General features: G+C 53.8%; 1 protein-coding gene across 1 annotated transcript; it reads left to right on the forward strand.

Annotated features, from left to right (window-relative positions):
• Positions 1-5104: 5104 nt before the first annotated feature.
• GNA15 (G protein subunit alpha 15) lies at positions 5105-20495 on the forward strand (the record flags this gene model as incomplete). The annotated part of the gene is made up of 7 exons (XM_082651684.1): positions 5105-5249; positions 12624-12808; positions 14418-14572; positions 15258-15386; positions 17766-17895; positions 19102-19255; positions 20244-20495. The coding sequence occupies 7 exons, from the start codon at positions 5105-5107 to the stop codon at positions 20468-20470; spliced, it is 1125 nt and encodes a 374-aa protein (XP_082507810.1). The 3' UTR covers positions 20471-20495.
• Positions 20496-23223: the final 2728 nt, after the last annotated feature.

Here is a 23223-nt window from a genome sequence, read left to right on the forward strand (position 1 = left end):
AGCAAGGAGGCCCGTGTGTCTGGAGCAGAGTGAGTGAGGCAGAGAGAGGGAGGAGGGGAGGGCAGGGAGGGGACAGGGCAGGTCGTGCAGAGCCTTGTGGGCCGCGGGGAGGACTTGGGCTTTTACCCTCAGGAAGGTGGGACCCTGGAGGACTGTGGACAGGGGCGGGACAGGGCCTGACTCAGTGCTCATAGGCGCCCTCTGGTGGCCGCTTCCGGGAGGACAGACTGTGGGGCTGAGGGCGGAATCAGGGACCCGGATGGAGGGGACTCAGCTGGACCAGGTGGGAGATGATGGAGTGGTCCCAGGTGGAGGCGGAGGAGGGAGTGGGATTCGGGAGGTGGGTGCAGGGAGGGAGCCCGCGGATGCTGCCGGCGCGCCTGGCCGTCATGTCCCCCGCGGCCGGCAGGTGCTGCTCGCCTGCTTTCCGCGCCCGTCCGCGCGAACGCGCATCCGCTCCGGAGGTCCTCTCCGCATCCCGGTTCCAACAGGGAAACCGAGGCACAGAGCGGCCGGGACCTTGCCCTGACGGTAGGCGGCGCCCCCGAGCCTGGGCACCAGCCGCGACCCGGTGCAAAGTGAAAACGCAGGGCCCTTGTTACAAAACCAGGAGGCTTTCAAGACAGAAAACCTTCCGAGCCCGAGTCCCCCGCCCACCAAGCCGGCCCAGGTGGCCGGCGAGGGGATCCTGGCTGTTTCCTCCTTTTGGCTGCGGTGAATCATGCTTTTGTGAACTTGGGTGGGAAAGACCCTCTGGAGACCCTGCTTTCGGTATGGATATACTCGCAGAAGTGGAATCAAATCCGTGATTCATCAGTTAATAAAGGGAGGGGATGGACATTTGTACCCCAGCCTTGGGCCAGCCCTGGTGGGGGCGGGGGCATGACCTTGGGTATGGCCAAGGGCAGTGGCCAGGGAATGACCCAGCTGTGGCCTCCCATCAGCTGAGGACTGTGAGGTACTGTAAAACCATGTAGACATCCTATTCCTCATTAAACAGAAAGGGCATTTCTCATACCAAAGGAACAGCAAGGAGATCGTCGTTTCTGAATAAAGGAGAGACTTTTGGATGGGATAAATTTAGGTCCATAAAAAACTCACCAGAGAGAATTCCCTGGTGGTCCAGTGGTTAAGAATCCGGGCTTCCACTGCAGGGGGCACGGGTTCGATCCCTGATCGAGGAGCGAAGATTCTGCAAGCCCGGTGGCACGGGCAAAAATTTAAAAAACAAACAAAAAAAACTTACCAGAGCTACTGGGGTTGTAAATTGGTACACGCACTTTGGCAAAAGAGAGTTAATATCTGGGAAATACCTTGTAACCCAGCAATTCCACAGTTGGGTTTTTTTTTTTTTTAATAAATTTATTTATTTTTGGCTGCATTGGGTCTTCGTTGCTGCATGCGGGCTTTCTCTAGTTGTGGCGAGCCGGGGCTACTCTTGGATGCGGTGCGCGGGCTTCTCATTGCGATGGCTTCTCTTGTTGTGGAGCATGGGCTCTACATGCACAGGCTTCAGTAGTTGTGGCACGCGGGTTCAGTAGTTGTGGCTCACGGGCTCTAGAGCACAGGCTCAGTAGTTGTGGCTCACGGGCTCTAGAGCGCAGGCTCAGTAGTTGTGGCGCACGGGCTTAGTTGCTCTGCAACACGTGGGATCTTCCGGGACCAGGGCTCGAACCCTTGTCCCCTGCATTGGCAGGCAGATTCTTAACCAGTGCGCCACCAGGGAAGCCCCCCTCAGGCATTTCTGATGGGCGTGCAAAATGGGAAAGCCACACCAGAAAAGCATTCAGCCGTTTCTTACAAAGTTATACGTACAATTACCTTATGACCCAACCATCCCGCTTCTAGAAATATCCTAGAGAAATGAGCACTGATGATGATTATAGTGCATGTTTACAGCAGCACTATCCGTTATCACCCCCAAACTGGGAGCAACCCAAATGGCCTTCTACGGGTGAACAGATAAAGGGTGATGAACCCACACAACAGAAAACTACCCAAGAGTCCAAAGGAGAGGGCTCCTGACATGCCCCACTGCATAGGCGGATCTCAGATGCTAAGTGAAAGAAGCCAGTCTCAAAAATTACACAGTGTGTGATTCCATGTATATGACAGTCTCAAAAAGATTCAAAAAACCATAGCAACAAAGACCAGATCGGTCTTCCCTGGTGGCGCAGTGGTTGAGAGTCCGTCTGCCGTTGCAGGGGACGTGGGTTCGTGCCCCGGTCCGGGAGGATCCCACATGCCGCGGAGCGGCTGGGCCCGTGAGCCATGGCTGCTGGGCCTGCACGTCCGGAGCCTGTGCTCCACAACGGGAGAGGCCACAACAGTGAGAGGCCCGCATACCGCAAAAAAAAAAAAAAAAAAAAAGCAGACTGATGGTTTCCAGGGGTGAGGGCTCAGGTGAGGGTCTGGCTATAAAGAGGTACCTGGAGGGGGTTCTTCAGGTGACAGACCATATTCTGTCAACTGTTTTAGCCATAATTTACATGACTGTGTACATTTGTTAAAACACAAAACCGTACACCAAAGGAAGCACCTACCAAGCCACGTAAATTGAAAAAACAAAAAGCAAAATAAATCTTGTTACCAAAAATACCCCCCAAACACAGAAATACCACAGAAGTTGGTGCAGTACCGACTGCCCAGCAGGAGGAAGGGGGTCTTGTTGGAACGGGTATCTGGGAACCCTCTTGGGGCTGACGATACCCTGAATCTTGGTCTAGGTGGGGATCACGTGGGTATCAGTTTCACAGGAAATTATTAGGTTATATGTTCATGTTTTCTGTGTTTTCTGTGTGTGTGTGTGTGTGTGTGTGTTTGTTTTAATTTTTAGTTCCCTGACCAGGGATGGAACCCACGCCCTCTGCAGTGGAAGGGCGGAGTCTTAACCACTGGACTGCAAGAGAAGTCTGTGTGTGTACTTTTTTTTAATATATGTTTTAAAAATTTACTTATTTATTTATTTGGCTGCGCCGGCTCTGAGTTGCGGCATGCAGGATCTAGTTCCCCAGTCACAGATGGAACCTGGGCCCCCTGCATGGGGAGCGTGGAGTCTTACCCACTGGACCATCAGGGAGGTCCGTGTGTGTGTATTTTTTAAACACACACACAGCTCACCCTGTTATTCCCGAATGAACTAATAGGTGACAGGTGTCCCGCCAGGATGGTACCTCATCTGGAGAGGAAGCAGCTCCTCGCCTGTTTGGGGAAGTGGGAAGATTTGTTGTGAGGCTGGAGAAATTCACAGAGTATGGGCCCCGGAGGAGGGGGAATCAAGGCACCTGTTTTTATTTCTCTGAAGTCAGCGGGATGCCGCCCTGGCCCTGTGTGATGGGTTAGGGACCTGGTGTCCTTTGGGAAACAGTGGGGTGGCCCCAGGTGCTCCTGGCCTTGCCCCGCCATCCACCCTCCAGTCTGTGACTCAGCCTGGCCTCTGGGTTTTGCCAAGCTGGTTACCTCCGTTCTGCTTCTGTGTGGCCCAGATTATTATTTCTGCTTTTCTTCACCTTCCCCGGTAGTGGGAAGTCACCCAGGCCTCAGGCCGCGGGGAGCACCCCCTCCTCACGGCCATCCGGTCGGGGGTGGGAACGGGGTTGAGCAGGGCAGTGCCTGCCAGGACCCAGTGACCCAACGGGGCCCCTATCGAACTTCCCATCTGCTGGTCGTTATGAATCAACAGCAAAGGAAACCGCATTGGTGCCGGCTGGGGCGTGGCACAGGCAGACAGTTGCGGCTGTGTGACCTCAGGCACAGCACACACCCTCTCTGAGCCTCACCAGTGCCTGTGGGAGGGGCCCGGGGTCTCCCAGATTCTGTGTATCTCTGGGGGGGAGGGGTGTTTGGGAACTTTCTAGAGCTTTCTAGAACCTCTCAAAGAGCATTCTATCCCCGAACACAGCAAAGAGCTGCTGGATTGGAGACATTCTGTGGGGACGCAGCTACACAGCCACCCCTGTGTCCCCTCCTGCTTCTAAGGTCCTGAAGGCTGAGTCGTCAGGGAACGAGGGCCTCATGGCCTCGCTGGGATGCGGGCTTGACTCCCAAGATCCCTCTATGTCCAGGCTGCCTGTCCAACTTCTCCTCCCAAATGCCTGTCTTCTCAGAGTGACCTTCCTTGACCCCCTGTTTCAAGCCACACATGAGCCCCCCCAATCTCCCATCCCCCTTCCCAGCTTTATTTTCCTCTCACAATTTATGGCCATCTGATAGGCTTAGATATACAAATATTTAAGGTATTTCTTTATCTGTTTGTCTAGAGCATAAGGCAGGGAGATCGGGTTTTTTATCATTTGGGTCCCTGCTGTGTGTAGAATGCCTGGCACACAGTAGGCGCCGCATAAATGTTTGCAAGAAGAATGAATGGCCCGGTTCCAAAGTCCCAAAGCTGCCAGCTCTGCAGTTGAGACTGAGGCCCCACGGGTGGGAGAGGCTCCCCGGGGGCTGTCACTGCCTGGCTGTGCCTCTATGTCCCCATCTGTGCAGCGGGAATGGCAAGGAACTTGGGGTGCTGTCCACATGACCAACCCCCACCCCGCCAAACACAAAAGCACTTAAAACAGTAAGTGACGCCGGGCCCTGGCTGTGCTTTTAAAAAAGACCTTGTGGGGTATTCTGATGACTGCTTCTAATTGGCCCAGAGGAGGGGGAGAGGTGGGTGGGCCGGGGCCGGGCGTCAGAGGCCCAGGAGGACAGGGTCCACCCCTTCTCCAGAATGAGGAAGGAGGCGCAGCGCAGACCCAGATTGCAGACGCCGGGCCTTTGCTCCCCGCCCCGCCCTCCCCTGGGGCGCCCACCTCACCTCTGGCTCTACTGCCGTCAACCTGTCGGGCCGGGCCGGGCAGGTCTGGGGGTGGGCGGGGAGCCCTAAGCCGGCATCTCCTCTCCTTCTCCACCCCTGACCCGCCGCGCAGGCCTCGCCGAGCTGGGCCGCCGGGTGCCCAAGGCCGGGAAGCCGGGGGTCCCGGGGGGGCGACCCCCACGACGAGGGAGACTCTTGCCGCCGGCTGTCAGAAGCCCACCCCGGAGCGGCCGGCCGGGGTGCCTCCCGGGGGAGGAGGAGGACGCGGGGGCGATGCCGCCTGGTGCCCGCTGAGGCCCCACCATGGCCCGCTCGCTGACCTGGAGCTGCTGCGCCTGGTGCCTGACCGAGGACGAGAAGTCGGCGGCCCGGATCGACCAGGAAATCAACAAGATCCTCCTGGAGCAGAAGAAGCGGGACCGAAGGGAGCTGAAGCTGCTGCTGTTGGGTGAGTCCGCGGCCACCCCGGGCGGGACAGCCTGGGAGCCCACTTTCAGGATGAGTCGACTGAGGCCCGGTTCCTCGTCCCAAGGGGTGAGCTGTGGGCCCGTCCCGCGGTCCGGCCATCTCCTGGGCATCTGCAGGAGCAGAGGCGGTTTGGGCCGGCGGCCTGGCTTCTGTCAGGCAGGCCCGGCCCGCCCCATCGGTTCCGCGTCGCAGGAAGGGAATGAGCCACACAGCCTGGGGAGCTCCAGCCTCGCCCTCCGAGCCCCTCCCGTCCCTCTGGAGAGCTGGGTCTGTTCTGGTGGTTTATCAGCACGAGTCGTGTGGGCAGAGAGAGCATTGCCACGTGCCTCTGATTGATTGATTGATTGGTCGGTTCATTCACTCAAGACATACTGAGTAATTCGTGGGGGCACAGCGGCAGAGGAGATGGAGCGTGTCCCTGCCTCTGGGGACCTCAGCTTCCGGTGGGGGAAACAGATGTTAAGCCCCCAAACTAATAAGCGGGTAAAATAATTTCCGGCAGCGCGAAGAACAGGAGGAAAATAGAACAGGGTGAGGGGGTGGGGGTGACGTGGGTGTGGTGGATTGGAAGCCTCTGAGACCTCACGTCTTCTTATCCACGTGTGTCCACTTCCCCAGCCACCTTGCCCTGTGTATGACCCTGCTGGCCTAAGCCCAGGGACGCCAGCCTGGGAGGGTCTCCTGGGACTGCCTGAGCCCTGAGCGAGGGCCGGGGAAGTGTTCCAAAGTCCCATCTGCCTGTCCTGGGGCAAAGAGCCTGGTCATCTGGATGGCCGTCCTCTCTCTTCTCTTGCTCAGTGGCAAGGGGCAGCCCTGAGGGGTGGAGAGAGAGGAGAGGGTGGGGGCATGGGACCCCAGTGAAGCTGTCTGAGCCTGGAAGGTTTTAATTAAGAATTTAATTTCATAGCTATCTCTATTCACTTTCTGTAATAGCTAGGCTAGTATATATATTTTATTTACTATCTTTTAATAAATAGGGCTATTCCTTCTCGAGTGAGCTTTGGTTATTGGTATCTTCCAAAGAATTTGTCCATTTCTTCAAAGTTGTCAAATGTATAGGCATAAGGTTGTTTATAACATTCCCTTGTCATCCTTTCATGTCTGTGGGATTTGTAGTGATGTCTCCTTTTTCATTCTTTGTCTTTGCTCCATTTTTCTTGACCTGTTGGGCTAGGGGTTTGGCAGTGTTAATGATACTTCCTTGCACATCTCAGGTTTTCTTTAACCACACCTCAGGACCTTTGCACATGCCATTCTCCCTGCCAAGGGCTCTCAGCATCCCCCAAGCCTTTGCATGGCTGGTGCTCTCACTCCTTTCACTCAAGACAGGTCTCAGCTCAAGTGTCACTTCCTCAGAGAAGTCTTCCCTGATTTCCCGGGCTTCAAAGTCAGCCCCATCTTTCTTTCTCGCCTGATTTTTCTTCATACCACTCACTCGCTGATGCTCTCTCAGGTGTTTTCTTGTTTCCTTGTTTATTGTCTGTCTCTCCAGTTACACAGCAAGCAACACAGAGGTGAGGACCATGTCCATCTTATTCACTCCTGTGTCCCCAGCATCTATTTCAGGAGTATGGTGACCTGACGTAGAGCAGATACCCAATGCATGATTTATAAATGAGTGAATGAATGAATGAATGAATCCTGTTTCAGGGATGATTTTCCCCAGAGCTGTACCATATCTTCCTGGAGCTGGGAAAGTCCCTTGCCCCACTGATCACTGCACAGCCAGTCCCAAATCAGGAAGCCACTTCTGCTAGTAGGGGTGGGAGAGGGGAGAGGGGAGGTTGTCCACGTGCCCAAGCACAGATGGTGGCCCTATGGACAGCCCGCTGGACTGTGGTTTCAACACCCCTATCCAAGCCCTGAGGGCTGCTTCCACACCTGCCCTCTTTAAAAACAGGAATTGAATCCAAAAGTTATTATTATTTTTTTTTTCTGCGAGGTGGCTGACCCTTTGGAGGAAGAAGGCCAAGGGGCTGGGGGTCTGTCCCTGACAGGAAGTGGTCACCACGTTGAGGAGGGGGAAGACTCAGAATAAGGCAATTAAAGGAGCCAGCTCTGTCCATACTATGTGAGGTAGGAACCACTCCAGACGGGGAAACCGAGGCCCAGAGAGGTGAAGCGACCTGCCCAAGGTCACACAACCAGGATCGGAACCTAGAATTCTGGTTCCACAGTCCACCCGCTTGACTGCCCTGTGAACGTGCCTCTACAGAAGCCCAATGACAGATGGGGAAACTGAGGCCCAGGGCGGCGGCAGGATGGGTCTGGGGTCTGCAGCCAGTTTTGAGGCAGAGCTGGGCAAAGAAGATGAGCTGTCTGCTCTCAGGCAGCTCCCTGTGTCCCAGTGGCCCAGTTTCCTGGGGGAGGATGGCGGGGCTGGGACTGCCATCAACCATGGAAGGAGCTGCACAGCGTCTCGCGATGCCTGGGGCTTGGCACGGCTCCTGGCCTCCGCGAGTTTCTACTTCCTCACCCATTCCCAGAAGGAAGCAATCACTTCCCGTCTGGCTGCGAGGACGTGCCAGGTGGCAACAGCTCTCCCTGCAGCTCCCAGTCCCATTTGGGGGGCTTGCTGAACCACATCAGGAGAGGGAGCAGAGAGACTCCTGATTCCTCAGTGGCTCCAGGACAGTCACAGCTGCAAAGGTGGAGTTTTTCAGACTTCAGGTTGTGAGCCACTTGTGAGTCACAAAACCCAAGCTGTGGGTGGCAACCAGGATATTTTTTTTTCTTTAATGAAACAGAAGAGGAAAAAAAAAAAAGGAAATCGGTGCATCTCAACAAAATTAACTGTTGCGGACTTCCCTGGTGGTGCAGTGGTTAAGTATCCTCCTGCCAATGCAGGGGACACAGGTTTGAGCCCTGGTCCAGGAAGATCCCACATGCCGTGGAGCAACTAAGCCCGTGCACCACAACTACTGAGCCCATGTGCCACAACTACTGAGCCTGCGCTCTAGAGCCTGCGAGCCACAACTCCTGAGCTCATGTGCCACAACTACTGAAGCCAGCGTGCCCAGAGCCTATGCTCTGCAACAAGAGAAGCCACCGCAATGAGAAGCCCGCGCACCGCAATGAAGAGTAGCCTCCGCTCGCTGCAACTAGAGAAAGCCTGCACGCAGCAACGAAGACCCAACGCACCCAAAAATAAATAAATAAATAAAAATTAACTGTTTCTTGGTGAGATCTTTCTTTGTTCTCCACACTTTTGGGGGCAACCCAGAGGAAGGTCAAAGGGTGCAGCCCCCTGCCGTAGGTCTCACCGCCGTCTTGGCAGCACCCAGAGGAGCCGACGAGCTTCCGAGCGTCCGTAGAAACATCACATGAACTGATACTTTGATGAAGGTGAAGGATCCACAAGGGCTTGTGTTTACTCCTCTGCTTTTCCAGTAGCTGTGTGACCCTGGGAAAGTCACTTCACCTCTCTGAGCCCCCACGTCTCTACTGCGAATGGGAAAACAGTGGGAATCTTAGTGACGATAATTCAGGCAGTGCCTGGGGAACTTCCCGGAATGATTATTAAAAAGCCCGTGAGCTCTGGACTCAGAACCGGGTTTGAGTCCCAGTTTGGCCACCCACCAGCTGCATGACCCAACCGATCTGGGACTCAGTTGCCCCACGTGAAATGTGGAGCCAAGAGCCATTCCTCTTGTGGGCTCAGGCAAGCTGGTGCGTGTGGACCCCCCGGCACCCTAGGAGGACAGGGGGGCTTACGGTACCTCTTCCACCTCCAAATAGCAGAAGCTCCGGACACCAGCCCATCTCCCAGGTTTCCCAGTGGGAGGCGAGGCTGTGGGTTTATCTCACTGACTGTGGTAGTCAGAGGTTCTACTGCAGGAATATTTATTGAGTTTGATGTATCCCCGTCCTGAAATCCAAGGAATCTGAGACACATGTGGCTCCTTACTGAAGCATTTCAGATTGTGGAACTGTGGGGCGTTTTTTGTTTGTTGTTGGTTTGTTTGCAGGAAACTTTTTATTTTGGAATCATTTTTGAAGGACAGAAATGTGGCAAAGATAGTCCAGAGAGTTCCCGTCTCCTCCTAAGCAGCTTCCTCTCGTGGTGACATCTTACATAAGTGCCATGTGCTCATCACAGCTGAGATATTAATGTGGGAACCGTACCATTACATTTCTGTTAACTAAACTCCAGATTTCGATTTCACTGGTTTTTCCACCACGGCCCCTTTTCTGTTCCAGCCTCCAATGCAGCATCTCACATGGCATGTGAGGGTTTTTTTTATTTTAATAAGTTTATTTATTTTATTTTTGGCTGCGTTGGGTCTTCGTTGCTGCGCGCAGGCTTTCTCTAGTTGTGGCAAGCGGGGGCTACTCTTCATTGAGGTGCACGGGCTTCTCAGTCCAGTGGCTTCTCTTGTTGTGGAGCATGGGCTCTAGGCGCATGGGCTTCAGTAGTTGTGGCACGCAGGCTCAGTAGTTGTGGCGCACGGGCTTAGTTGCTCCACGGCATGTGGGATCTTCCCGGACCCGGGCTCGAACCCATGTCCCATACATTGGCAGGTGGATTCTTAACCACTGCACCACCAGGGAAGCCCTTGAGGGTTTTTTTTCCCACTTTCTTAACTTTTCATTTTAAAATACTTTCAGAGTTATAAAAAAGTTGCACCGGATTCTTCTGCAAATGTTAACATTTTATCACATGCCCTTTATCCCATCCCACCCTGCTCGCTCTCTCCCTCTATCTCTCTCTCTCTCTCTCTATATATATACATATATATATGTATACACACACATTATATATAAGTATATGTGTATATACTTATAATTTACATAATGCATAGCTATAGTTTATTTGTTATACATTTATATATTATATTTAACACGTACGTATTCATTTTTATCGGAACCGTTTGTGAGTAAAGTTGCAGCCCTGACACCTTTTCCCCCCCAGATACTTCAGTGGGTTTACGTCCCACTAAAAAGCAAAGACCCCCCCAGGGCAATGGTGAGCAGGCGATGAGAGTGATGCAATCCCGTCACCATCACGTCCCGAATCCCGTCACCATCACGTCCCACTGGCATTCCCAGTTTCCCCATGAATGTCCTTTAGGGCCATAGCAAATTGACTCTTTTCCTTGGATCTCGAGTGCAGCGGTGTCGCTGGGTCCTGCCCTCACTGCCTTCAGAATTGCTGGGAGTGGGAGGGGACGAGAGCCCCCCAGGGGCGGTACAACAGAGTTCCACCCCGTCCTCTGCCGCTTCTTACACTCCCCGCCTCCTCCCTGCTGTGTTTCCTCTGCTCCTCGTTCCTCTTTCTGGCTCCAGCCAGGGCACCCCTTCCCTTTTTGCTGCTGGTCCCAGTTCCTCCTGCACGAGTCCGCTTCCCCACCCCTGGAGGGACCCCACACCAGTGTCCCCCAGGAACCGGCAGGGTGACAAGGTGTTGGAGGTGGTTCCCGGCCCCACACCTCCCGCCTGGCTATCATGCCCATTTCACAGACGAGAAAACAGAGGCTGGGACAGGGAGATATCAGGGCTCAGACAGCAGGGAGCCAGGCCTTGCTCTTTGAGTTTCCAAAGGTTCTAGTGTTACTATCCCAGACCCATGACCGGCTTTTTGACGTGCGACCCTGCACTCAGAAGGGCCCTGTGGTTTCACCCAGTGCTTGGCCCTGGAGCTTCTGTAGGTGAGCCTGCAAGGACCCCTCTCCCCACTCTGGTCCATCAGCAAGGTCGTGTGTATTCTGTCTCCCAAATATCTTGGGCATATGTCCTCTTCTCTCTAGCTCCACGCGGCCACCTGGGTCCAGCCTGGACCAGAACAGTCCCATCTGGCTGGGTTCACCTCTCCCCAACCTGCCCTCCCCTCAGTAGTCAGGGGCCACCTGTGAGCCCCTGGGTCAGGCCCCACCCCTCCTCTACCCACAGCCCACAAGGCCCTGCATGACCTGCCCTGTCCCCTCCCTGCCCTCCCCCTCCCTCTCTCCCCCTTGATCACTCTGCCCCAGACACACAGGCCTCCTGGCTCTTCCTCCAACATGCCAGGCATGGTCCTGCCCCTGGACCTTTGCATGTGCTGTGCCTGCTGTTGGGAATGCTATTCCCCCTTCTCTTCTAATGAATTCTGTCATCTGCCAGGTCTCAGATGAGATGTCACCTCCTCAGTGAAGCCCTCCTAGATTACCCTGCCTAACTCAAAGCCCTCTTCTCCTTAGAACCCCTTCCACAATCATAATTTCACCTCCTCCCTCTCTCCCCCTCGCTCACTCAGCTCCAAGCACACAGGCCTCCTCGCTATTCCGCCAAAACACCAGGCCTGGTCCTGCCCCAGGGCCTTTGCACGTGCTGTGTCCACTGCCTGGTGCTCCCTCCTCCAGATCTTGGCACGAGAGCAACCTTCCCAGCCTTCAGATCTCAACGCCAATGTCACCTCCACTGAGAAGCCTTCTGTGACACTTAGCTGTAGTAGTCACTTAATCATTCTTTATCTATTTATCTTATTGTATTTCCTTCACAAAACTTTCTCTTCCTGAAATTATTATAGCGAATAATAATAATAGTAATTATAATCATGGTAAAGACTACTATTGCTAATAATAGTGAACAGGAATGTAGCTCTTACTATGTCAAAGCACACTCTAGGCCAGGGGTCCACAGACTTTTTCTGTAAAGGGTCAGATGGTAAATTTTTTCAGCTTTGCAAGCCAGAGGATCTCTGACTACTCAACACTGCAGCTGTCCCGAGAAACCAACCCTAGATAATTTGTATACAACAAGGCACGGCCATGTGCCAATAAAACTTTATTGACCAACCCTGAAACCTGAATTTCATGTCATTTTCAGGTGTCACCAAAAAGGAATCTTTGGATTCCTTTCAGCCATTAAAAAATGCAAAAACTGTAACCATTACAAAAATGTAAAAACTAAGGGTGAAAAGAATTAGAAATATAAAAACCATGCAAACTGTAAAAATTTGCTGGCCATGCAAAAACAGGCAGCTGTCAGGAATTCCTTGGTGGTCCAGTGGTAGGACTCAGCGCTTTCACTGCAGGGGACCCCGGCTCCATCCCGGGTCGGGGAACTTAGATCCCACAAGCCGCGTGGTGTGGCAAAAAAACAAAAACACAAAACAAAACAAAACCCCAAAATTCAAAATAAAAACAGCGGCCGGCAGGCCGTGGTGTGCTGCCCCTCCTGGGACAAACTTTTAATGAACTAGTTTACCCCTCACGTCCACCCAGCAAACCATGTTTCACAGGTGGGGAAACCGAGACATAGAGCCATGAAGCTGCTCGCCCGGGATCACAGAGCGGGGATTTGAACCCTAGTGGCGGGAGGTGGCGGGTGGTGGGAGCCCCGGAGGGCTGAGCTGACCGCAGAGTCCTCTCCCCAGGCCCTGGCGAGAGCGGGAAGAGCACGTTCATCAAGCAGATGCGCATTATCCACGGGGCGGGCTACTCGGAGGAGGAACGCAAGAGCTTCCGGAGCCTGGTCTACCAGAACATCTTCGTGTCCATGCAGAGCATGATTGAGGCTATGGAACGGCTGCAGATCCCCTTCAGCTGGCCCGAGAGCAAGGTGAGCATCCCGGCTCTCACCGCATGGGCACCACGCTGGGAGGGGTTTCCTTAGGACTTCAGGGCGGGACTGTGTCCCTTCAGATCCCCTAAGTCCTTGTGAAGAACCACCTCCTCCAAGGTTTCCTGGGATCCTGTTCTGCATTCCAGGCAGCTCAGCACCAGCAGGTCCCCCCACCGACTTCGCGGGTTCCCCGTGGACCCCCAGGGCTCAGCCATCTCTCCCTTGGACCCCATGATGCCTGGTAGGAGTCCTGAGTCAGCAGGCGTTTTGTTCTAGAAATATTAGTACGGTGGACTGGTTCCTGAGCCCTGCCCTACCCTGCTGGGGGGAGGGGTGCTATGCAGACTGTGCGTCACATCACCCTTCTCTTTAAAATTTTTATTTTATTGTGTGAAGAACACTCAACATGAAATCTATTCTCTTAGCAAATTTTAAGCGCACGATGCAGTATCAGTAACTGCAGACACAATGTCATCAGGGAGAGCTCTAGGATGTATTCCGCTTGCCTAAGGGAAACTTTATTCATAGCAACCCCAACTCCCTTCCCCTAGCCCATTCTACTCTCTGTGTCCATGAACTTGCCTCTTCCAGATGCCTCATGTAAGTGGGATCGTGCAGGATCTGTCCTTCTGTGACTGTGTTATTTCACTTAATATGGTGTCTTCAAGGTTCATCCACATTGTCCCCTGTTGCAGAATTTCCTTCTTTTTAAAGGCTGAATAGTATTCGAGATATATCTATCTTATCCATTCAACCATCAATGGACATTTAGGTTCTTTCCACATCTTGGCTGCTGTAAATAACACTGCAGTGAACCTGGGTGTACAGATATCTTTTCAAGATCCCAGTTTCATTTCTTTTGGATAAATACCCAGGAGTAGAATTGCTGTATCATAGAGTAGCTCTATTTTTAAAAATTATTTATTTATTTGCCATGTCACATGGCTTGTGAGATCTTAGTTCCCCGACCAGAGATGGAACCCGGACCCTCAGCAGTGAAAGCGTGGAGTCCTAACCACTGGACCGCCAGGGAATTCCCAGTGGCTCTATTTTTAATTTTGGTGGGAACCTCCATACTGTTTTCCACAATGGCTGTACCAGATTGCATCGCCCCAGCAGTGCATGAGGGTTCCAACCCACAAGACCTCAGGACTGGTTCGTTCTGAGGCCTCTCTCCTTGGCTTGTAGATGGCTGTCTTCTCCCTGTGTCCTCACGTGGTCATCGTTCTGTGTGTGTCTGTGTCCCAATCTCCTCTTCTTACAAGGACACCAGTCACGTTGGATTAGCGCCACCCTCATGACCTCATTGTGACTTCATTACCTCTGTAAAGACCCTATCTTCAGACATGAACAACACGAGTGCCTGCTTCCGGTGCAAAGAAAGGAGAACAGATAGAGAAGAGGTTACTGCCCCAGGCAGGGTCACCCAGAACTGACGCTCCCTGCACGGAAACAAGCCCCTGCTGGCCTCTCGCGCCGCTGTGTGCTCTACCTGTGCCCACCCTTGGTGGACGGACGCCGGCACGAAAGGGGGTGGAGACGTCAGGAGGGCAACCCGCCCCGCCCGGCTGCTCTGACCCGCCCCTGTCCGTCTGTCCCTCCCCAGCACCGGGCCAACCTGATCATGAGCCAGGACCCCTACAGGGTGACCACCTTCGAGAAGCACTACGCCGTGGCCATGCAGTGGCTGTGGAGGGACTCCGGCATCCGCGCCTGCTACGAGCGCCGGCGCGATTTCCACCTGCTCGACTCGGCAGTGTAGTGAGTCTGGGGTCCGCGGGGACGGGCGCGGGGTCGGGGTGCTGAGCGCGAGGCGGTGCCAAGGCGGAGCCAGAGGAGACCCAGTCCCAGGGATCGGAGCCGGCAGAGGGGCCTCAGGCTGGCCAGCTCCCACTGCTGGGAATGCTGTGGGTGGTCTTGCCCCGGGGTGAGGCCGTCCCCGGGGAGCCGCTGCTCCCCAGGTGACACAGCTCCTGGGGTGCACTGTTCATGGGGTGACATCATTCCTGGGGTGACACTATTTCTGGGGTGATGGCGCCTCTGGGGTGACTGTTCTAGGATGACGCTCTCCTGGGGTGACACCATTTCTGGGGTGACGCTGTTCATCATCATGCAGTGAAGCTGTCCTGGGTACGACGCTGGGTGTCTAGTGCTCCAAGCTATCACTGTTCTTGGGGCAGTGACACACCTGGGGTGACAGTTTTCCCAGGGTGACGCCTGCGCCAGGGAGACAGTCCTTGGGGTCACGCTGCTGAGGGTGAAGCTGCTTCTCCCGATGCTCCCATGGCCTTGGGCTGTGCTCCTGAGCCACCTGGGACCCCAGAGATCCTGGCCCTGCCCTGGGGGCTCTCTTTCCCACAGCAAGGTCCTCACCAGGCCCTGGGTGGTGGGCCTGAGAAGCAAAGGGAGGTTTCAAGACCAAGACTCAGGGCTTCTGGCTCTACAGCTACCTGTCAAATCTGGACCGCATCATGGAGGAGGGCTACATCCCTACCTCGCAGGACGTGCTCCGCAGCCGCATGCCCACCACCGGCATCAACGAGTACTGCTTCTCCGTGCAGAAAACCAACCTGCGGTGAGCGCATAGCCTGGTGGGTGGAGAAGGCTCCTGTTGGAGGGGCAAAGGAACTGGGGCACTGAGGGATGAGTAGGAGTTGCCTAGTCCCAGCCCCCAAAGGGGCTGCCAGGCTGAAGGAGGCAAGGCTGGACACAGACACCTCCAGCCCCTCCATGGAATCAGGACTGGGACCTGGGGGAGCCAAAACTGAGCCCCCAGAGCTCTGGGAGGGTACGTCTTCCTGGAGGAGGGGACATTGTTATTAGGGCATTGAAGAATGAATAGGAGTTCACTGGAGCTAGGAGGTGATGGGAAGGAAGAGACAGAGACTGTGCAGTCAGGGCTAGACCAGAGGGATTGATTTGGGGCTGGGGAAGCTCACCCTTTGAGCTTACTCAGCCCCAAATGAGGGGTGAAGCTGGAGGTCAGGAGACCCAGGAGAAGGCAGGAGCCATGGTTCAGGCAGAAAGGGTTGGGAAGTGCCCGGGAAGTGGCCTTGGGGATGGAAATGAGGGGACGGTGCGAGAATGCTTTCTGATGTAGAATGGGCAGGACTAGATGAGCATGGGATGTAGGGCAGAGAGTCAAAAGTGACTCCCTATGGGTTTCCCATCAAGGTGAGAGAGTAGATGGTGGAGACACAGTGGTGGTGGCGGGATAGGAGGTGTTACAATAGATGATGAACTCATTTGGGGCAGGTTGGTTCTGAGGGGTCTGGGGCATCTGGGAGGTGGCTGGGCGCACACAGGCCTGAGCTGGAAGCCAGAGGTGTGGGTGGCCAGTGCAGCAAAGGATGGTCCATGCAGAGTCATGGTCAGTGTCAAAGGCCAAGGAGAGGTCAGGAAGAATACAGTGAGAGAAGCGACTTCTGGGAGTGGCCTTTAGAGAATCCTCAGTGACCTTAGTGGCCTTGAGAGAATCTTCAGTGACCTTAGGCAGGGACCTGTGGAGGGTGCAGGGGGATGCTTGAGGCCCTTCAGTGTCCAACCCACCCATGTTGATCCCTTGTTTCCCTGAACACCCCCTCCCCCGGCCCCATGTTGTTCTGGCCTCTGCAATAGTCCTTAGCAGGAAGGTTCATAATTTATCTATTTGCATTGGGTCTCCTCCACTAGACGGAGAGACCCTCAAAGTTAGGGGCTGAGTTTGCTTCACTGGTGATGATCAGCTGAAGGTCAGAGTGGAAGTTTGGAAATGTGAGTGGATGGTTGGAAAGATGGACGGATGGATGGGTGGGTGGATGCATGGATGGACGCGTGGATGGGTAGGTGGGTGGATAGATGGATCAATGGATGGGTATATGGGTGGGTGGGTGTATGTATGTATGAATGGATAAATGGATAGATGGACAGATGGATGGATTGATGGGTGGGTAGGTGGACGTATGGACAAATAGATGGGTGGGTGGGTGATGGGTTGGATGGATGAATAGATGGATGGATGAGTTGGTAAACGTTTAGGAGTAAAAGTAGTGGTTGGGGAAGTTCAGAAGTAAGGCTGGGCTGAGGAGGGAATTATCAGATGGGGAAACTTGAGTCCGTTCTTAGGCCAAAGGTGAGGGCTCAGAGGAAACTGAGACTCCGAGCTGGGAGGCTGGCAAGCAGCATACCCCACACCTATCTCAGCCATCGGAGCCCCAGTCTCAACCGCTGCATCACACGCCCCGCTCTGGATACGGGGTTTGAGAGACTCTGAGGATCATGAGAGAGGCTGGTTTCAGGAATCAGGAGCCGCAGGCATCAGCCTGGATTTTCCTCCGGTACAGCAGGGCAAGTCCCTTCTTGCTCTGAGGCTTCTGGCATTTCCTTCCAGCTGCCTGAGTAATGGTCCCATCCCTGGGGAAATGACACAGGGCTTGTTGTCAGTAACCCACGTTTCTTAGAAGAGAGAACAGAAAGGCAGGAGGGCCCAGGCTTTTGCTGTGGTGTGTGTGGGGGTGGAGGCGAACCCTTTCCCTGGGCCACACACAGAGGGGACGGCGTTTGCCCGTCTGTGTGGCCACTGGACACTCCCACAGTCAACTAGAACACAGCTGACGGGAAACTGAGTTCTGGAGACGATCCGCAATTTCCCTCTTGTCACCCAGCCAGAACCAGGGCAGAGTGAGGGCAACCAGCTGTCTTCTACCATGGGGTAGAAATCAGGCAGCCCAGTGTAGTAGAAGCTCTAGAAAGTGCCCTCTCTCCCTATGCCTCAGTTTCCTCATCCATAAAATGGGCATAATAGCGATACTTGCTCCATGGGGTGAAACGCTGTAACACACAAGGTGGCTGGCATCTATTCTTGTTGCTATTAATATTGCTCATGGCATGTCCCAGCCATGACTGGGGTCTGGGACGCCTCGTCACGGGGGTCCCGATTAGGCCTGAACTCTGAAAGGGAGTTGTTCCCGGTAAGGATCGTGGACGTCGGGGGCCAAAAGTCAGAACGCAAGAAGTGGATCCACTGCTTCGAGAATGTGATCGCCCTCATCTACCTGGCCTCGCTGAGTGAATACGACCAGTGTCTGGAGGAAAACAACCAAGAGGTGAGGGGCCACGATCGATGCAGGGGCACCATTTCCCCTGCTTTTCTTACCCCCATCTTGGCCCGGGGACCCACAGCTGAGCAGGCATTCTTGAGTGGGGCTTTGTGTGTCTGGCGTGGCTTTGAGCTTCACCGTCCACTCTTTTGTGGTCAGACCATTGAACCCCAACACACAGATCTACAAGCATTTGTGAGGCCAGGACCCTGACACACACACACACACACACACACACACAGAGTCGGACACTCAAGCCTCAAGACACACACCCACCCCCGCACCCCACTGAAGCACAATGTAAGCTGTCCTGGGAATGTGGGTCATGGGGACAATGTCCTGCTTTTACTCAGAATTCTTCTCCTTTGCGTGAACTCTTCTCCTAATTAACTCCCGGCGTGAAGGTCAGGCACATTATCATCTCTGACATGTGCACTTTTCAGGGTTAAACTTTCCCATAGACAGTTTCGGGATCCAAGGTTATAATTTCGACTTTCAAACTGAATCAGATAGAATCAATTTGAGGTCATTCTGACACAGATCTTTCTCCAGTCCAGCCACACGAGATGGCCTAGTTTGCTAGGGCTGCTGTGATGAAGTACCACAAACTGGGAGGTGGTGGGCATGGGGGTGGGGGAGAGCTGAAACAACAGAAGTGTATCGTCTCATAGTCCTGGAGGCCAGAAATCTGTGGTCAGGGTGTCAGTGGGGCTGGTTCCCTGTGAAGGAGAATCTGTTCCAGGCTCTCCCAGCTTCTGGTGGCCACTGGCAGTCTTTGGCGTCCCTTGGCTTATAGAAACATCACCCCATTTTACCTCCATCTTCACGTGGCCATCTCCTTGTGTCCTAATTCTCCTTTTTATAAGGATACCAGACATTGGACTTAGGGCCCATCCTACTCCAGTGTGACTGATTCTTAACTAATTACATCTTCAAAGACCCTATTTCCAAATAAGGTCTCATTCTGAAGTTCCAGGTGGACATGAATTTTGGTGTGGGGGGGACACTACCCAAACCAGTACAGGCACAAAACCATCTCGGGCGTACATAGGCAGCTGGCCACACCACCCTCAGACCCAGCTGGGTGGGAATTGGGGAGCCTCAAGCTGCTGGATGGGGGGCCGACAGCCCCATCTCTACGTGGGGAGAGGGCTCCTGTTTGGGCCGAGCTGGCCGTCTAGATCCATGACCTGCTTGTGCCCCCCAACCCAGAACCGAATGAAGGAGAGCCTGGCCCTGTTTGGCACCATCCTGGAACTGCCCTGGTTCAAAAGCACTTCCGTCATCCTCTTCCTCAACAAAACTGACATCCTGGAGGAGAAGATCCCCACCTCCCACCTGGCTACCTACTTCCCCAGTTTCCAGGGTGAGTGGTTCTAGAACTTTCTATCCCTTCACTTCCCAAAAGCAGCTCCCAAGAGAGTTGCTGGTCCAGGTCCTACCCCAGCCTAGAGCCAGTGGGGTTTCAAATGCAATGGGACAGGCCTGAGTTCCAGACCCATCTCTGTCCTCTGCCCAAGATCTCTGAGTCTCAGCTTCCCTCTCTGTAGAATGGGGATGAACTAACACAAGCCTTCATACTGGATGCTGAAAACAGCAGAAATTTTTCCCCTCATAGTTCAGTAGGCCAGAAGTCTGAAATCAAGGTGTCAGCAGGGTTGGTTCCTTCTGGAGGCTCCAGGGGAGAATCTGTTCCAGGCCTCTCTCCTAGCTTCTGGTGGTCCCCTGCAATCCTTGCCATTCCTTGACTTGTAGATGCATGTCTCTAATCTCTGCCTCTGTCACCACATGACTTTGTCTCTGGTTGTCTCTTTTCTTCTTATAAGGACACCAGTCATTCATTCATATATATATATGAATATATATATTAATATTCATATATATATATGAATGTGAGATGGTGGTGGGGGGACTCGCATGTGTGCCTCACCAGGATGGCCATCCTTCCCCCCCTCTCTCTCGGCCTCAGTTTCCCCATTTGCACCTCCCCAGGATGTCTTTCTCTGCAGTTCCAGGCTCCCATCCCCCCAGCTCCAAGCCCAGCCAAGAGAGAGGGTCTCTTTTTAACACAGTTCAGCCCAAAGTCCCAGAGACCAGTGTCATTGGTCCATTCCAGATCATGTGACCTGCATGAACACATACCTGATGCTCTTATTGGCTTGGCCTGAGTCAAGTGACCAGCTAGAAAGGCAAAAGATGGCGGTGGCAGGCAGGCACTTTGGTGGGTGGTCCCTGCAGCCCTGTTGCTGCCCATATCGGGGACAGGGTCTCCAACGCCCACCTTGGTCCCAGGAGGGAGAGGCTCCCACCTGCCCCATGAGCCGTGTGCCCTGACTGCCCACCCCTGTCCCCAGGCCCGAAGCAGGACACGGAGGCAGCCAAGAAGTTCATCCTGGACATGTACACCGGCATGTACACCAGCTGTGTGGACGGCGCAGACGGGAGCAGGAAGGGCTCTCGCTCCCGCCGCCTCTTCAGCCACTACACGTGCGCTACGGACACACAGAACATCCGCAAGGTCTTCAAGGACGTGCGGGACTCAGTCCTGGCCCGCTACCTGGACGACATCAACCTGCTGTGACCTAGGCCCAACGCTCCGGACTCAGACCCGCGCGTGGCAGGCGGGACCTGCGGGCGGTGGGGGCGGGGTGGACCAGCGCTCAGCGAACCCAGGTGCCCCTTGTTGCTCCAGCCCCAGGCCCAGGTGGCAGAAGGGTCACGAGTGAGCCGGGGTGGAAGGCCGATCGGCGCCTCCTCCTTTCTCCGTCCCTCAGCAGGACAGCCTCTGTGTCTTCCTTTCCTCGACTCACTGTATCTCCTTGGAGAGGGAGCACAATGGCCTTTTGGGAGGCCGGAGTGCAGGAAAAGGTGAAGAGAGCAGGGGATCCAGGACTTGGGTGGATGGGGTTCTCTCAGGACCCCCACCTCCAGGTATGTCCCCCCTTGGGCAGGGGTCTGGGACCCTCTTGGGGGTGATGCACCAGCCCCGGGACAGGGGAGTGGGCCTTCATGCCGAGGGACGCGGACTCTGGCGCCCCCTAGCGGAAAGGAGCCGCATCCCAGCCTGAGGTCTGCGTAGCTCAGGGACTTGCGTTTTCTTACGAAAAAGACGCCCAGAAAACGCTGCCGTATCAGAGCCTCGTGGTTCGAAGTGTGTCCTGCCCCAGTTTTCAGATGAAGGAAACCGAGATCTACAGGCATCCCCCGCCCCCCTTCCTTACCAGGCTGGGGGCCGGGCGTGCTGCATCTTACAACCTTCTGTATTTATTACCTCACCTTCTGCGGGGCCCCTTGAAGGGTGGACATTAAAGAAATGACATTCTGGAGACCTTTGATTTCTTAGGGGCGTCCTGGTTAACAACCAACCCCCTGCCCCGCGCGGTCCCAATCTCAGGTCGTCTGTCCCGGGGAGGGTAGCAAGGAAGGAAAAAGTTCTACTTGTGCAGTCACTTGTGTAGGGCATGGTACACAGAGCCGTGTGGGACTGTGTGCACTTTGAGCCAGGAAGTGGAGTTCAGCCTCTCTCCCTGGCCCCGGGGACATTTGAGCTGACCTTCTGTTGCTGCTCACCCAAAATTCCAGCAGCACCCACCGCCTATCCCTGATGGAGATGATGATGATTCCACTTACTCCAGATCCTGTTCTCCCACCATCCTCAGGGCAGGCCCATGAAGCACCAACCCCATCACCCCCATTTTACAGATGAGGAAACCGAGGCACAGAGAAACTGAATAATTTGACTAAGGCTAAACACCTGGGTGGTGGCCAAGCCAAGATTCTATTATTCATTCAAGAGGTTTTTTGTTTTGTTTTACTTTTTAAAAAATAAACTTTAATTTTTAGAATAGTCTTAGGTTTGTAGAAAAATTGCGAATACAGAGGGTTGCCTTATGAAACCACACCTGATTTCCCGTATTATTAATATGGTACTTTTTTTTTTCCATTAATGAACCAATATTGACCCATTATTAACTGAAGTCCAACAAATTTCCTTTTTTCCCCTAATGTCCTTTTCCTGTCCTGGGACCCCACCCAGGTTCCCACACGACATTCCATCACCACGTCTCCTTAGGCGCTTCTGAGCTGTGATGGTTTCTCAGGCTTTCTTCGTTTTTGATGACCTTAACAGTTTTGAGGAGTGCTGGACAGCTTTTACTTTCCCAGGGCTGCTGTAATGAAGTACCACAGACAGAGGGGCTTAAAACCACGCAAATGTATTCTCTCACAGTTCTGGAGGCAAAGTCTGAGACTAAAGTGTCAGCAGGGCCGTGCTCCCTCCAGAGGCTCTAGGGGAAAGTCCTTCCTGCCTTTCCTAGCTTCTGGTGGCTCTGTGTATCCCTGGCTTGTGGCTGCGTCCCTCCCGTCTCTGCTTGTGTCTTCACGTGGCCATCTCCTCTTGTGCGTGCCTGCGTCCAAATTTTCTTTTTACAGAGACACCAGTTACGCTGAATTAGGCCCGCCCAAACGACCTCATCCTAACTTGATTCTATCTGCAGTGGTCCTGTTTCCAAAGAAGGTCACGTTCCCAGATACCTCTCATAAAACGTATTTTGTCAAACGTCCTTCGGTTGAGTTTTGTTTGATGTTTTTCTCATGATTAGACTGAGGTTTAGATTTTAGGTCAGAGGAGCACAGAAGTGAAGAAGGTTTTGTCCCATTATATCAAGAGTACATGCCGTCAACATGACCTTGGTCCCCTGAGTTAGGCACCCAATTCTTATTTATTTATTTGTTTATTTATTTATTTATTTACGGCTGCATTGGTTCTTCGTTGCTGCACGTGGGCTTTCTCTAGTTGCGGCACATGGGCTTCTTATCGCGGTGGCTTCTCTTGTTGTGGAGCACGAGCTCTAGGCGCGCGGGCTCAGTAGTTGTGGCACGTGGGCTCAGTAGTTGTGGTTCGCGGGCTTACTTGCTCCGCGGCACGCGGGATCTTCCCGGACCAGGGCTCAAACCCATGCTCCCTGCATTGGCAGGTGGATTCGTAACCACTGTGCAACCAGGGAAGTCCCTGGTTACTTTCATTATCCCTGATATCATACCATTTCATCCACATCCTTGTAATATACAAAGACTCCCTTCTAAAAAGGATAAACATAATGCAACATTATCACATCTAAAAAAGTTAGCAATGACCCTTGGGTATTTGATATCCAGTCAGTATCCAGATTTCCCCATGTGTCTTGTAAATGTCTTTTCTAAAACTCCCCGCCGCCACCCTGCTGTGCTGCACGGCTTGCAGCTTTGGGGATCTTAGTTCCTCCACCAGAGGTTGAACCCGGACCCTCGGCAGTGAGAGAGTGGAGTCCTAACCGCTGGACCGCCAGGGAATTC

This window comes from Grampus griseus, assembly GCF_964374135.1.
Source record: "Grampus griseus genome assembly, chromosome: 3".
Lineage (NCBI taxonomy): Eukaryota > Metazoa > Chordata > Mammalia > Artiodactyla > Delphinidae > Grampus > Grampus griseus.